The 14477-nt window shown below is 40.8% G+C and overlaps 1 protein-coding gene across 10 annotated transcripts in view; it reads left to right on the top strand.

The window, feature by feature from the left end:
* The window catches only part of SPEN (spen family transcriptional repressor), a 77425-nt gene that overhangs the window by 50176 nt on the left and 12772 nt on the right, over nt 1-14477 (top strand). For 6 of the 10 annotated variants that reach the window (XM_075773358.1, XM_075773350.1, XM_075773351.1 and 3 more), the window contains 7 exons: nt 4024-4184; nt 5399-5599; nt 6455-6606; nt 8944-9069; nt 9632-9745; nt 10955-11068; nt 12720-12820. In XM_075773358.1, the coding sequence (XP_075629473.1) occupies nt 4024-4184; nt 5399-5599; nt 6455-6606; nt 8944-9069; nt 9632-9745; nt 10955-11068; nt 12720-12820 (969 nt within the window). The remainder of the gene's footprint in view (nt 1-4023; nt 4185-5398; nt 5600-6454; nt 6607-8943; nt 9070-9631; nt 9746-10954; nt 11069-12719; nt 12821-14477) is intronic. The other 4 variants (XM_075773355.1, XM_075773352.1, XM_075773359.1 and 1 more) reach the window with 1 other exon arrangement.

Raw genomic sequence — 14477 nt, 5'->3', positions numbered from 1 at the left:
ACTCGACTTGTAGTAAAGTGCACGTGTAAGAGAAGGATTTCATGTCCACCTCCTTATTAAAGTAAGAACAGTCTCCTTTATAGCTTCGGTTTTCCATCTGATTTTGCTGACAGTAAAATCAAAAATCTCTGTTCCACATTGCTATGATGCCACGATAAAAGCTGGAGTGAAACCAGGCTGGACGAAAGAGCATCTGAAACCCTTCCTGGGTAAAACTTCAAGTTCTTCATAAATGAGCACACATTGCCACAAAAAGTCTGCAAACCACTGAAGAGGCAACTGAAGCTGCAAGCCCAACATGTTTAAAAAAGCAAATTCCCAGCACAGGCTCCCTCTCTGTGCAACGCGTGTGTTGTGACAGCTCAGGAGATTAGTTTTTCTGCGTGCTGGCATTCTGCTCCGCTGAGTTTACATGGATGTTGAAGGGCAGGTTTTCCCGTGTTGGGAAAAGGCTGTGTGCCAGAGCACGCTCTGCTTCTGGAAGAAATCATCGTGGGTTTAATACTGTTAGCGGAAGTGCAAAATGAAGTTACAAAGCCATTTTCTTTACGCCATTTTTGGCCTGCCTCAAGACCTATTGATTACTTGAAATACTTTCAAGGAGGAGGTTATCAAGAGCTGTTATTTTAACCTATCTCTTATATTCCCATGTTAAAATTCCCCTAGCTTGTTTTTCTGAAAGTTATTATGAAGTAATTTTTGCTAGAAGAATTTTTAATAACTTATTTTCTGCAAGTTGGCAAAGGGCGGTTTTCAAAATTACTCACAGGGAAAAGAAAAGCCATATTCTCATTTTAATATTCTGGGAACAGTCCTTGTGCAGCTTACATGCTTCAGTTTTGTGTATTTTTAAAGCTGGGGTAGTTGAAAAGGAGTTCTGTTTTTCTGCTTGAGACTACACATAATTCACTGTCAGATGCTTTATTTTGATTCTGCTGTGTGCTATAACTGGATGACACAGCAGCTATAATTAACTCTTCCATCATTCTCCTATTCACAGAACATAAAACCTTTGACTTACTTTTGAATTATTATATCCACATTTCTTCAACTGGAAAAGCGATGAGGCTTTTCCTAAAGAAAGGGGAATTGTTCTTGCTACCATTTTTTTTTTTCCTTTCTAAAAACAGAGTCAGGAAATAATGAATTTTTTTTCCTGGAATGTCTCAGAATGTCTTGATTTCCTTAGGGACACGTATTCCAGAAACTCCCTGGGGTAAGTGGAAATTACCGGCTTGTTCCCCATTTCCCAAAGTTGTGTGGAATTCAAACTCTTGGTGTAGAATTCATCACCCTGTTAGACTGCTGTTTCATCGCTTGGACGTCTTACGGTGTTACCCGGGGATTATCTTTTTTTTCCCAGTGGAATGCTGTAATTCTAACAGTATGTTCCATATTTTAAACATCTTCATTAAAAAAAAAAAAGCTAAAAATAACCTGTTCTCATTTTAAAGCACTGCTTAAACAGAAATTCAATGCTGCCTCTTACTTAAAAGATACAATCTTAGCAAAGTAGAATATTTAAAATGCTTTAGGAAGTATGTAGTTGATCATAATACCGAGCATCAAGACATGAGAAGGGAAAGTAAAAATGCATTACAGGGGCAGAGATATGCTGCAGCCCTAAAATCTTATTTTAGCCTTCCCCAGGGGAATGCTAAACCACGCAGTACTCCGTTCAGCTTGGGAATTATTTTCAGTTTCTCCCCACACGTTCTCTGACTTTATTTGTGTATTAAACTAAGTTTCTCTATTCTTTGCCAATTTATTTCCTAGTAGTAGGCGATTACCGATGTTACCCCTTGAGACTACTGAAGGCCTGTTCACGTGAGGCCGGGTTTGTCCTCCTTTTCCCAAAATGCTGTAGAGAACTTCATTTAATGAGGACTTGAGGTGATCCAGCATCGCCAGAATTAGCAGGAAGGTAGGAGGCAGAGGGAATGGGATAAATGGGCAAAAGATGAAGAGTGGATTGCAGCATGCTTCACTTTTAGCAATTAGTTTATTAATGAGGAGGGCCTGAAAGGTTGCGCAAATGCAGATGAGGCAAAAATAAAGGCAGTTTACAAATTTGGAAGAAAAAATGAGGCTGTGAACAGATATCTTGGTGGTAGGAAATTCAGAGCTGAGAAACACAAGGGACTGTAGATTGGTAGGGGAAATGTTATTATGTATGAAATAACAGGCTGGGTGGTGGCCCGCGGCTGCCCCGTGGCGAGCGTCTAGCAGAGCCTGCCTCGGAAGAGGAGGGCAGGAGGAAGGGCTCGGGTTTTCACTCCTTTTCTGGCATGGTTTTATTTTCTCTCCTTTCCCAAGGCGACGCTGAACTTCCTCCTCTGGGGACGGAGGAGTAGGAGGAGAGTGTGTGGGAAAGGCACCAACGTGTGAAGCGGCTCGATATCAACTGGACGGGAGGGTTGTAATGAGAGGGTGAGACTGGGAGGAGAGTTTCTCATGTTTATTATTACTTCTGCATTTTTGACCTTTTGGTTTGGTTTTGTTTTGGTCTGGCGTGTTTTTGTATCCTCCTTCAATTGTTTGTAAGCATTTTGGGACAGAGATTGCCAGGACAGAGATTGCCCTCTCTTCCGCACCTCCAAATATAATGTGGACAGAGCCCAGGGGCTTTTAGTACTGTGCCACAGCTCTTATTACACCAAGATGTTCAGAAAAAAAATAACAGTTTTCTGAAACGTTTTAAGAAAAATGACTCTGTCGCTGTTACCCTGGCGTTACATAAACTGTACACCCACAAAAAAAGAGTGTAGTAGATGAGGTCACAAAATCAAATCATGAAAATGATTAGAAGCCCGAAATGGTTTCCCTGAGAAAAGACTAGAAAAAGTTAAATGGTTTAATGTAAAGAGGGAATATAAGAAGCCTATGAAATCTTTTTAGATAAGAAAAACATAAAGTTGCTTATCATTTTTCAGATATGGAGAGGAACATAAAAATTAAATCGAAAGCAGCAAATTTAAAACCGACGGGGTTATTTTTGTACGTGGCAGATCTCCCCCCTCCAGCCTCCGAGTTAAAATTCCAGCAGAATTTTTTAGAAGGCTGCTCATGTAATGGAGAATGAGAGTCTCCAGGGTTATGTCAGACAAAATTATTTTTAGCGATGTTATAAGCCCTCATGCCTCGGGGAAGAAATCAGCCACTGAAGAAGATGACGTGTCCCCACTGGGCAAGCTTTAATAACATTATTCTCTGTATTTCTTACTCTCCTGCGAAGCATCTAACGATCTGTGCCGTCAAGAATCAGTGGACTAGATTGACTCCCTGTATGATCTAATATGCAAATCCTGTTCTGCTGTAATTATTGTTTATAAAAGATGTTCTTGGGTCTGAATTCTTTATACTCTGAAGTTGGCTGTTGAGGCTGAGCCTGCAAATAGCATTTACTGGTTCATACACATCTGCCCAGGTTATTCTTGAGCAGTTGACAAAAAAAAACTTGCCATGATTTTCTTGCACGAGATTTTTGTATCATCAGAGGTGCAGCTCTTTTTTTTTAAAGATGTGCAAGAGGCAGTAAGGAGAACTCTAGGGTCAACTCTCGGATTGACAGTGGCACCTGAGAGCACAATAATATTTCTTTTTTTGTACGTGAGAGCTCTGGGAGGGATTTTTAGGCTTGGGCAGACCTGTGTACCCTCTCTGTATTTCTCCAGTCTTCCCACACAGCTCCTAAGCTGATACAACATTGTATTACACTTAATTAAATCTCCGCCATTGTCACTGCGTGTAACAGGATCTATCTGACATTTTACCCATATTCCGTTTCCCTGACTGTCTCCTCTGAGGGCTTTGTAGGAGAATATTTGTAGAATGACTCTAAATGCCTCTGTATAACTGGGCTGTGTTACGGAAACAGGATTTTCTACATCAGGCAAAGGAGAGAGGAAGGCCTGTAGACAAGCAAAAACTCTGACATTTTGCTTTTTAATTAAAATACCCATGTCCTCGGGTAGCTTTGCATCTCCATATACTCATCTGTCGTTTCCTTCATGCTGTTTATAGCAGTGACTCCAGCAGCAGCTCGAGCGACGAGTCCCCAGCACGGTCAGTTCAATCGACAGCCGTCCCAGCGCCCGCGTCCCAGCTGCTTCCATCTCTGGAGAAAGATGAACCCCGGAAAAGTTTTGGGATCAAGGTTCAAAATCTTCCAGTGCGCTCAACAGGTAAATTCACTTGGGAAAGTGAAATAGGAAAAAAAAAGGAATAGGAAGCACGTTAGGGACTGGTTAAATAATCTTTATCGTGTCTTTGGCACTGCAGCCACGTGCTGCCTCCAAGGACGGGATTCTCTCCCTGCTTCTGCCTGAGTTCTTGTGTGACGGTGGGAAAATTGCTTCATTAGTGACCATCTGTGAGAAATCCTGCAGGTCCCCAGCTTGAGTCCCTGGGCTTGAGCACTTACAGCTACTGGAGCTGGTGCTTTGAAACAGTAATGCGGATTTCCCCGGGGAAAAACCTGAAGCATCTCAAATTTTTCACTTAAAACTTGGACCATTTATTCTCGCCCTACTTCAGTTTCATTTTTAGGGCAAAAACTTCAGGGTTTTCTGTTGCAGTGTTGAGTGCTGTAAAACACTCATGAGCATATTTGTAATGGCATTGAATATTGCCTGGTACATAATGCAAGAAAGCACTCACTGAGGAGTGCGCATGATCACTCTTTTTTCCCTGTGCTGAATGCAGGAGAGATCCCACAGAAAAAAAAACCAACATGGGATCATTTGTAAAACGATTGTAACATAATTAATGGCTACAAAGGCACTGGCTGAATTAAAATAATATGTGTTGACTTTGTGAGCAGCATACCTCACAATGTTGATATTCTTTCTATAGATTTTATTTCTGTAATATTCCTTGAAGTGACGTGATGCCGAGGTAAATGCCTCTCAGATCCCAGGCAGATTATGTGGTCTTGAGTCAGATTTCGCAAAATCTGATGAATCTGCCTAGTTATCTTTCTGAATTGACTGAACTGAATGCTGTATAACTTTGAGCTCCATCCCAGCTTCAGAATACTGCTCTATGCAGTATCCGTGTGAGATTATTAATGAAGTAGCACTGTTTATTTCTTCTTCATCTTGAATTGGATGTCTCTGAGAAGTAATAACCATGCACTGCTAGCTTTAGCAATGTAAAACCTTGTGTCTGTAGTTTCTTGGGTTTAAAAATCAAGGGAAAGGGAAAGATCAGCCAGAAGCTTTTGACATTGGCAACATTAACACCCAAAATTAAAAAGGCACTTCTGTGAATGCTGAGATTTGGGTTAAATTGGGCGAGGTCACATTTCAGGAGGAAGATCAGATTTTTTCATGTCTTTTAGGGTGCTATTAAATTGTTAAAAAATACTTATTTGTGGTTTTTTTATTTGACGCTTTAGATACAAGCCTTAAAGATGGACTTTTCCATGAATTCAAGAAGTACGGAAAGGTGACATCAGTGCAGATTCACGGGGCTTCTGAGGAACGGTATGGACTGGTGTTCTTCCGACAGCAGGAGGACCAGGAAAAAGCACTAAATGCCTCAAAAGGAAAACTTTTCTTCGGCATGCAGATTGAAGTCACAGCCTGGATAGGACCAGGTAAGGTCCATCCCCTTCTTGCACTGAACGTGTGTCTGGTCTGGGCATATTCATGGGCTGTTGTGAAGAGGCAGCGTAGGAGTAGGAGATGCTAAAACTGCCTTTCTGCAGAAATAGATTTTAAAGAAGATACACAGGGATAAATTCCAGAGCAAGAAGAGTGGATGCTCTTAGGTCAGGGAGAGAGTTCCAGTCTGAAACCTCAGAGAAGGAGCCCTGTCATCCTCTCAGACAGTGGGATCTGCTGGCTGCTGGAAGAAACGATCTCATCTTCCATGTCTCAGTGGAGCAGAAGCCAGTGGGTGGTGTAAGCGTAGCGCTGAGTCCTCACAGGCTTGTTTTTTCTGCCTTTAATTAAAACAGCTGCATTTTTGAAGCTAAAGCAGCATAGCCCAAATGACCAACCAGTGAAAACTACAGTATTGAGCACGTGGTTAAGTTTTCAGTCTGTACTTCAATTGCTTGTTTAAAAATTGAGTTGTGAAAATATACTTCTTCGGTGTGCTGTTCCCCAAGCACAGTGAAGCCTTATTTAAATTCACGCGTTCAAGCAGTAATACTTGTTGAAAGAGTAAATTTCTAGAGCAGCAGTTAGAGAATTGCAGCTACCTTTCACCTGAGGATGCTCCAGTTCCTCAGTACTCACCCCATGCTGTGATGCAGGGATTTCAAATTGCACATAAATAACAATTCACAAGTGTAATACTGAGTATTTTTGTCAGAGACATTGGTTACTCTCGTTCAGATCGTATCTGCTTATCAGGAAGTAAGACTTGAACAAACAAATCAACGTGAACCGAACCCACATGAAAAACACCACTGCGTTACAAATTTCTTGCTCTCTTTTGCTTCTAGAAACAGAAAGCGAGAATGAATTTCGTCCTTTGGATGAAAGGATAGATGAGTTTCACCCGAAAGCAACGAGAACTCTCTTCATTGGCAACCTGGAGAAAACAACCACCTACCATGACCTTCGCAACATCTTTCAGCGCTTCGGTGGAATAGTGGTATGTGAATTCTCTGTACTGTATAAGGTGTAATTCTCGTTCTTTGCGTACAGACCCGTAAAACGCTACAAGCAGTGGTAATTCATGGTGTCGATGACAGATAATACAGTCTTTATATAATAATCTGAGTCATTCATCTTGCTGGAATATACCTGAAAGCTTTTATTTGCGTTTAGAGTGAAATCTTAGCACATGTGTATTGAGGGGATAACTTAGCAGTAGAAACAACCCTAGGAGCATTTATGAGAAATGTGTCTTCTGCTAGCTCAGAGCGTTTGCAGAAAAGCCTCACTGGGTGGTTGGGATGTAAATATGCCTGGTGTTATTTTCAGGTTGAATCAGTACAGGTCTATGAAGTCTCAGTTCCCCGTTGATTCCTGAAACAAAGGGTTTGGTTGCTGCATGTGGAAGTAGCCATCGGCTGTCACAGTCTGCGCCCTGACAATGGGGCAGAAGAGGCGCAGAGCAGATGGATTAGTGATGACACACGTGGGATTTGGGGTTTCCGCTGAATAGGCGTATCTGAACAAGACAGAGCAGCAGTCGTCCCCCTCCTCTCCTCATGCCACTGTCTATCAAGTCATATCAATATTGCATTTAAGAGAAATTTCTCAGAAAAGTTAGAACTATCCACAGTTTAATTCATTGAATCTGGGCTTCAGCACTGATAGCTTATGTACTCACTGGCAGCTGTGGTGCTTGTGAACATGCTGTGCCTTATTCGTTCTGCTCTGAAACACTTTGTAACCGTTGAGGTCTCAGTCACACCTACCAAGAACCCTGTATATGCTTCCCCCTAAGAAGAAGGGGAGGCGTGCTGCCATATATGATGTGGACAAATATAAAATTTACATTTTGTGATGTCTGGCAGCTCTTGTGCATCCAGCCTCCGCTGTATCCTTGACATCAAGCACTGATTTGTGAATTCACGCAGTGTCTGCGGCTTAAACCCTTTTCTAATGTTATAGCAGCAGAGCTGTCCTGATAAAGATGCTTATCAGTAGTAGTGCACTGTCTTGTAAATCGGCTTTTCTGTGAAATAGTGCTGTCCTGTCAACGTTATTAATTGGTCAGAATTAGGCAGCAGTGCTGCCTTGCACAGTTTCCCTGAAAACTTACAAGCTCAGGTGCAAAAGGGAGCAGCTTTATAACCTTTCCAATGGATAATGAGCAAAGTAATGATTTTTTATTTGCCTGTCAGAAGGAATTGCTTGCCCAGGGTGAGTGGTCAAGTGTAATTTGCCATGGTCGCAATCGTGCTACTTCAGACACTTGGAAATGTAGTCCTCTATTAGTATTCCACTTAAATCATCAGGCCAGGGCAGTTGTGTAAATTTCCCTGTTTACTTCTGTTTTCCCAGATAAAGAGCTCCTGGGTGAGACCGTATCAAACTACTGCCTCATCCCTAAATTTATTAACCATGAAATTAGTCTGTCCTGGATGTTGGAACGTTTGTGCTTAAATTCGTGCACTGGCGTTGGCACGTAGCTCACAGAGGAAAATTGTGCTATTCAAACAAATAAAACTAAACACTCGACCTTCTATTTTCAGCTCGGAATGAATCATAATATCATGAGTTTGTTCAGAGGTTTTCAGTACATTTGCCAGTACTAGTGCTGAGCCTGAATGTTAACCAAATGTCAACTCCAAGCTTGCTGGGGTTTTTAAATCGATTAAAGTCAGCGTTTATTAGGCTTTTGTAGCTTCCGTGTGACTGTGCTTACTTTTGGATGGGCCTGTGGTGGCTTGGGATCAAATACCAGCAGCAATAGAAGTTGAGGATCTTTTTTGCCTTTGCCATATCAGTGCCAAGATGGTTCAAGAGACGAGTCCAGCATCACTTTCCATTTCTAGGAACAGGACGGATCATGTTTATTTGGAAAAGAAACCCTGCTTGCCTCTTGGCTCAGAAATGAGGATTGGAGCAGGTTGTTTTCTCTTGAGCCTTTGCGAGCAAAAATTAATCTTTATTTCTTTGATTCTGAGTTGTCTCTTCGTAACTTAATATTAACAAACTAAAGCTACTGTTTGTTGGTCAGGTCAGGCTTACTTCTGCGGGGCTGAATTTTAAATCTGCATTACGAAGAGCTTTCCCTGCATCAGTAAGGATTTGGTTTGGCTATTGAATGAGATACAGCAGAACAGGAAGTTTTTAACTGTCTGCTATTGTTTAAATCCTCTCTCTGAAGAAAATATTAATTAAAGAGTGCTTGCTGTGCCATGTGTCTCTCTCAAAAAAAAAAAAAAAGTCCATTTAGCTCTAATCGACACTGTTGCATGTATTTTTTGGCCTGTTGCTGACTGTTGATTGTTTTATTTTGGTTTTTTTCCCCCAGGATATCGACATTAAGAAAGTGAACGGTGTTCCTCAGTATGCATTCCTGCAGTACTGTGATATTGCAAGTGTGTGTAAAGCAATTAAGAAGATGGATGGGGAATATCTTGGAAATAACCGGCTCAAGGTAAAGAAATCCTCCCGTGGACTGTATCCTTCTCCTTGTTACCTTCATTTACAGCATCATAGGATATTTTGCAGCAGCGTAGTTTGTGGAAGTAAGACGGTTTTTAGCACGTAGATCAGATTAGAGCGCAGTGCTTTCAACTGCCGCCATAATTGGGATTAATCAGCATTTTTGTTGGCTGTCTCAGCAAGGAACACCAGGATTGAGTAGACTTGGAGACTGACGTTCCCTGGCCTTGAAGGTCCGCGTCTGGCGAGGCCATGCTGGGAAGCTGTGCCGGTACTGCTGTCAGTCCCCAGAGCTGTCAACCTGTCACTTTTCAGAAGCATTCAAATTGTAGAAGAAACAAATGTTGTCAAACATTCTATTTGTTTAAGCATGCAGAATTATTTTCATTAATTGCTATTTGATTTTTGTCTTGCACCTGCGTGAGATGCTAATTTTAGAAAATCCGTACAAACAACTAGCTTTCTTCAAATAACTCTTTAATTAGGCGTGCTCTGTTCAGTTAGTTTAACGCTTGTGAATTGTACTGATGGAAGTTTTGCCCTTTTGTGTTCAGCTGGGTTTTGGAAAGAGCATGCCTACAAACTGCGTGTGGTTAGATGGTCTTTCTACAAACGTTACGGATCAGTATTTAACTCGACATTTCTGCCGATACGGGCCTGTGGTAAAGGTAGGTGGGAGGCTTTGGCGTGTGGTTTGAAGTTGTTACTGTCTTCCTTTCTTCCCATCCTGTCCTTTCAACCCCCACTGTCCAGGGCTTTATAGCTCAGGTAGAGAAATTCTCTCTGGGGTGTAATCTGGCCGACAGGGCTCTATATCTTTGCATCCTGTTGATCTGATACGTAGAGCAGTCGCTTCTGGTGTTTTGGGCAAAATAAACAAAAAAATAACTATTTTGAATGAGCCGAGATAATGAGTATTGGAAACCATTTGTTGCTCTTGTGCAGTACAGTCTCTCCCCAACAAAATTTTTTTAGAAGGCTAACATTGGAGGAACAACAGTCTAATTACGTAGTTACTCTCATGCATGCTAATTACATAATTAGACATAACTTTTTTTTACCAGACCAAAAAATGACTTTTTAAAAGCAGTTAGGATTGTCACACTGGCAAAAGTATGCAAAAGAGGAGAGAAAGTCAACGACGGTGCAACATACCCATATCACACGGTGGGAGTGCGTTACCTGCTCCGCTGTGGGTCAGTGCTAGAGGTTTATGCACATGCTTGGAGTTAAGCATGTGAGTTGTCCTGTGTATTTCTGTTGGACATTGATGTGCTTAAAATTAAGCAATGTGTGTAAATCTTTGCAGGATCAGGGTCTTGCCTCCTTAAATGATTTTTGTGGGTTTGTGTTGCAGCTTTGACATTATTTATTGTAGCTGTTGTTGCTTGAATTACAAGTTTTATGTTGCTAAAGGAAGCTAATATTTGGAAATTGGACATTCAGCAATTGACAAGTGGTACTGCAGAGTGTGATAACAAAAACTGTTTCCATTTTGGGATTAAATGTTCCCTTTACCTTTTTTCCCCCCTAAAACACTTTGGAAATTTAAAAAAAAACAACACCAAACAACAAATTGAAAGTAAACAAAAATAAACTACAAAACTCAGTAACCAAAGAAAAAAAGTAAAATACAGAAAAACAAAATAAAGGCATAATATACCTCAAGCCACAATATCCACAATTCAAAGCAGTCCCGTGTCCTTTTATTGTCTCTTCATTACAATATGCCTCATCAGAAAAGTCTGGAAATTTACCTTGCTAAAAATTATTTTCTTACTGGTATCCTCATGACTTAGGATTTTGTTGGGACTGACATTAAGTCCTGTGGATGAGGCTCTTATTTGGTTTTTGTTTTGTTTTTTTGTTTTTTACAGGTGGTGTTTGACCGCTTAAAAGGCATGGCCCTGGTTCTCTACAATGAGATTGAATATGCACAAGCAGCTGTAAAAGAGACCAAGGGGAGGAAAATCGGTGGGAATAAAATTAAGGTGTGCAGAATGACCTCCAAAACAAACAAACAAACAAAAAAAAGATAAAAACAAATTGTATTTAGGCCTTACCCCTTAAATGCTGGCATTTGCAGACCGCCAGACAAAAGGAATACTTTAGCGGGACATGTATGTCCTGGACATCAAAGGCTTAAACTATTTTTTTTTGATACTCGGCTTATCAAGATGTTAGGGTATCTTGAACCGTTACTTATAAAGCCTTTTCCAGTATTCTGCCGTTTGTTTCACTGAACTTGTCTCTCTAAGCTCCTGAGTGTTGGTGTCTGTGTTACTACCTCATTTACCCAAATCCAAGGCAAACTTTTGTCTGTTTTCATGTTAGAAGAGTGAAGTCTGCAGGTATGAGTTCCTCCAGGATAACACATCGCTGCATTTCAGCTGCTCCGTGCTGACGTCAGGGTCTTGACCTGGCCGAGGCAATCTGCGGTGGCTTGCATGACGTAGTTGTGGAGTAGGGCAACCCAAGCATGCAATCTGCTCTTGTGATGGCATCCTTACACCACGTTTTAAAAAAATAATAATTAAAAAAAATAGAAAGTACTTCTCCTGCAGCAACACTTAACATTTACAGGGATGTCTTGGATTTGAGTGAACGTGGTAATACCTGTCATGACTGTCCCATCGGTTCTACTAATAGGGGATGTGAGGTGTCAGCCAACCCTCTGAATTATCTTCCTCCTCCTCCTTTCTTCTCTCCTAAAGAGTGGGTGATGATTTCAAGCATGATCTCTCATCTGGTTTATTAACTTAGCAACTTCACACCTGTTGGGGTTAGGAGTTGGATATACTGTAGTTTCTAAGCATGGTGGTTGAATATAAGTAGCCTTTATACGCAATAAAATGTGTGGTTGTTTAAAAGTTTCATATTTTGTGTTTGTGGGTCCTGCTACTTAGCAACTTTGGAATAAGCAACACCCATGATGCGTGTGTGTCTGTGCTCCACTGCTGTGGTTGTACAAATATCTAGGTTGATTTTTCTTAAAAAGAAGGAACTAGAATGTAAAAAAAAATGCATTATGTGGAATACATGTAGTTAAAACCATTCTAATCCTTAATTTTTTACACAGCTATGCCATTAGCTTTTTAATCTTGTCACCCGTGGCTAGAAAACATCAGCTCTTTGAGTAGCTAAAATAGGGAGCTGCAATTCAGGAGGCTTGGTTCCTTTCCTGTCCCTGCTCTTGCCTTACTGTATAACCCCAGGCAAGTAACATGGAGCCTGAAATAGATTAATAATACTGACCTGCTATGGCACTGCCTTGAGATAAAAGGGACTTTGGAACTGTAATTGAAATCGTAGTATTAGAAACGTCAATACCACGATCATTATGTGTATTTTTCCTGCTGGTTTACTGAACAGAAGCCTCTGGTCTGGCAGCTACAACAACATACCCCAGTAAGGAGGTAGTTGTATGGCTCCACGCAGCTACACTGAGTTAAGAGAGAAAGGTCTTTATTCCTGGGGGGTACGTAGGGCTGGTCCTGAGAAGCGTTGGACATTTTTTTTTCTTAAATATTATCATCCCCATTTTCAGTTCTGTTCCCATCTTCAGACTCTGCAGCAGACAGTGAAATGTTGTCAAAATGGGATGTTTCTCTGACTGAACGTGATTTACCCTTTATTTTTTAGGTGGACTTTGCAAATCGAGAAAGTCAGTTGGCATTTTATCATTCCATGGAGAAAACGGGTCAAGATATCAGAGACTTTTATGAAATGCTGGCAGAAAGAAGGCATGTGTCTAATCTTTATCACCGTCCTTTTACTTTTTCAGCATTGTCTTAAGTGCAGTAGAACTTTTTTCAGCCTGTAATTATTAAACAAACACTTGGCTTTGTTCCTGTCAACTTCACTCTTCTTTTTAAAGTTCTATTAACAACATTTTAGCATATTTTTACTGTCTTTTACCTTTATAATTATTTTTTTTTTAAAACAAATTTAGATGGTCAGACTTAAACTGTGCAGATTAAAGCAGACAGGATATCACACATTTGAAGCGTAGCTGGTTACTGAAATTTATACTTAGGTGGAGGTTTTTGGCTGTCTACGTGATCTATCTATTTAGTATCCAGTTACTGTGACAGGTCACCAGGACACAGTTGTGAGTCATTCATCATTTCTTAGGAATGCAAAGAATGATGTATCTGTAATGCCTTCCCATACCTCAAGAGAAATGTATGTGTTAACAGGTATATATAGTCTGATAAACTGCTGCTGCTCATCTGTTGAGCAGAGAGTAAAATTTGGCCTTCACCTACCCCTTTCCAACAGTTTAGTTTATTAACGTGATAATAAAATATGAGTGAGGCTGCAATTTATCTTTTTTTTTCTTTTGCTGTTTGACGTGAAAAATGCGTTTTGTGTTGCTGTCCTCCTGCAGCATCTGTCGTGACAGTGTCTGGCCATTTTGCACGTGCGGCAAAGGCGTGTGTTCCCCCTGCGTGGCCACTTGTCTCTGTGGACCCTGGCTGAGAGCGGCCTGGCACAGAAGCACTCTGCATTTTGTGCTCTTTATTTTTTTTTCTCCAGTGGCATTACCCGTTTTTTTATTACTGATGACTATGGTGAAGGCTGAAAAGGGAAGTGTGGGTGCATTCTTATTACCTTCAAAGGCTGGCTTAATCATTAGGGTTCTGGTTATCTGTGAGTAAGCCCAGTGTGATGCTGATTGTACCTGTGAGCTAGATAAAGTCAATGTTTTTTTGCAGCAAAATAGATTGTCTAACATATATGCAAAATTACCTGATTTAAAAGCGAGGAGGGTTTGGAAATTGGCAATCAGGATTTGCATAATGAAAATAAATGTGTGCGTTCCCCAGTCCTTGCCAGATGTTGTGATGTGCCAGCAAGCAGTCAGTAGTAATTTCCTCTGATCTACACCAGATTCAGGAAAGTGCATTATTGGATATCTTTTAACGCACAGGAGTCAGCTGGGCTTGTCTTCACTGTGAAATAATTCTGATTTCTGGAACAACGTGATACTTGGGTACACGTTAGTCTTGTTTTTCCTTTTCTCTCGTTATGCTCACACAGTCATTACAAGGTACTTAGAAATAATGAATCACAGAGTGATTGAGCAAGCTCTGCAGTGAGTCTTTTAATTCTGCGTCTTCTAGTCCTCCTCTGAGCTCTTCCTGGCACTTCACCATCCCTTGCAATGATGCTAAGATCTGCACTAACCAGTTGTAGGTTGTAGTTGTAGCCAGTCTAAATAGGACTCAAAGGGAAAAAAACCCACCAAACAAAACCCGTGATTAATTTTGACTTCACAGCTGCCTTTCACAATGTCCCACTTCACTTGTAGAATGAGTTTTTTTTTGTCTTCTGTGTTTTCTTTGTGTTCTTTTTCAATTTTTTATGTTTTTGAAAAGGTGGAAGCTGTCACCTTTT

The sequence above is a fragment of the Balearica regulorum genome, chromosome 21, assembly GCF_011004875.1.
Source record: "Balearica regulorum gibbericeps isolate bBalReg1 chromosome 21, bBalReg1.pri, whole genome shotgun sequence".
NCBI classification, from domain to species: Eukaryota; Metazoa; Chordata; class Aves; order Gruiformes; family Gruidae; genus Balearica; species Balearica regulorum.
Note: the sequence above shows the minus strand (reverse complement) of the source record. Positions and strands in the feature narration are given on the sequence as shown.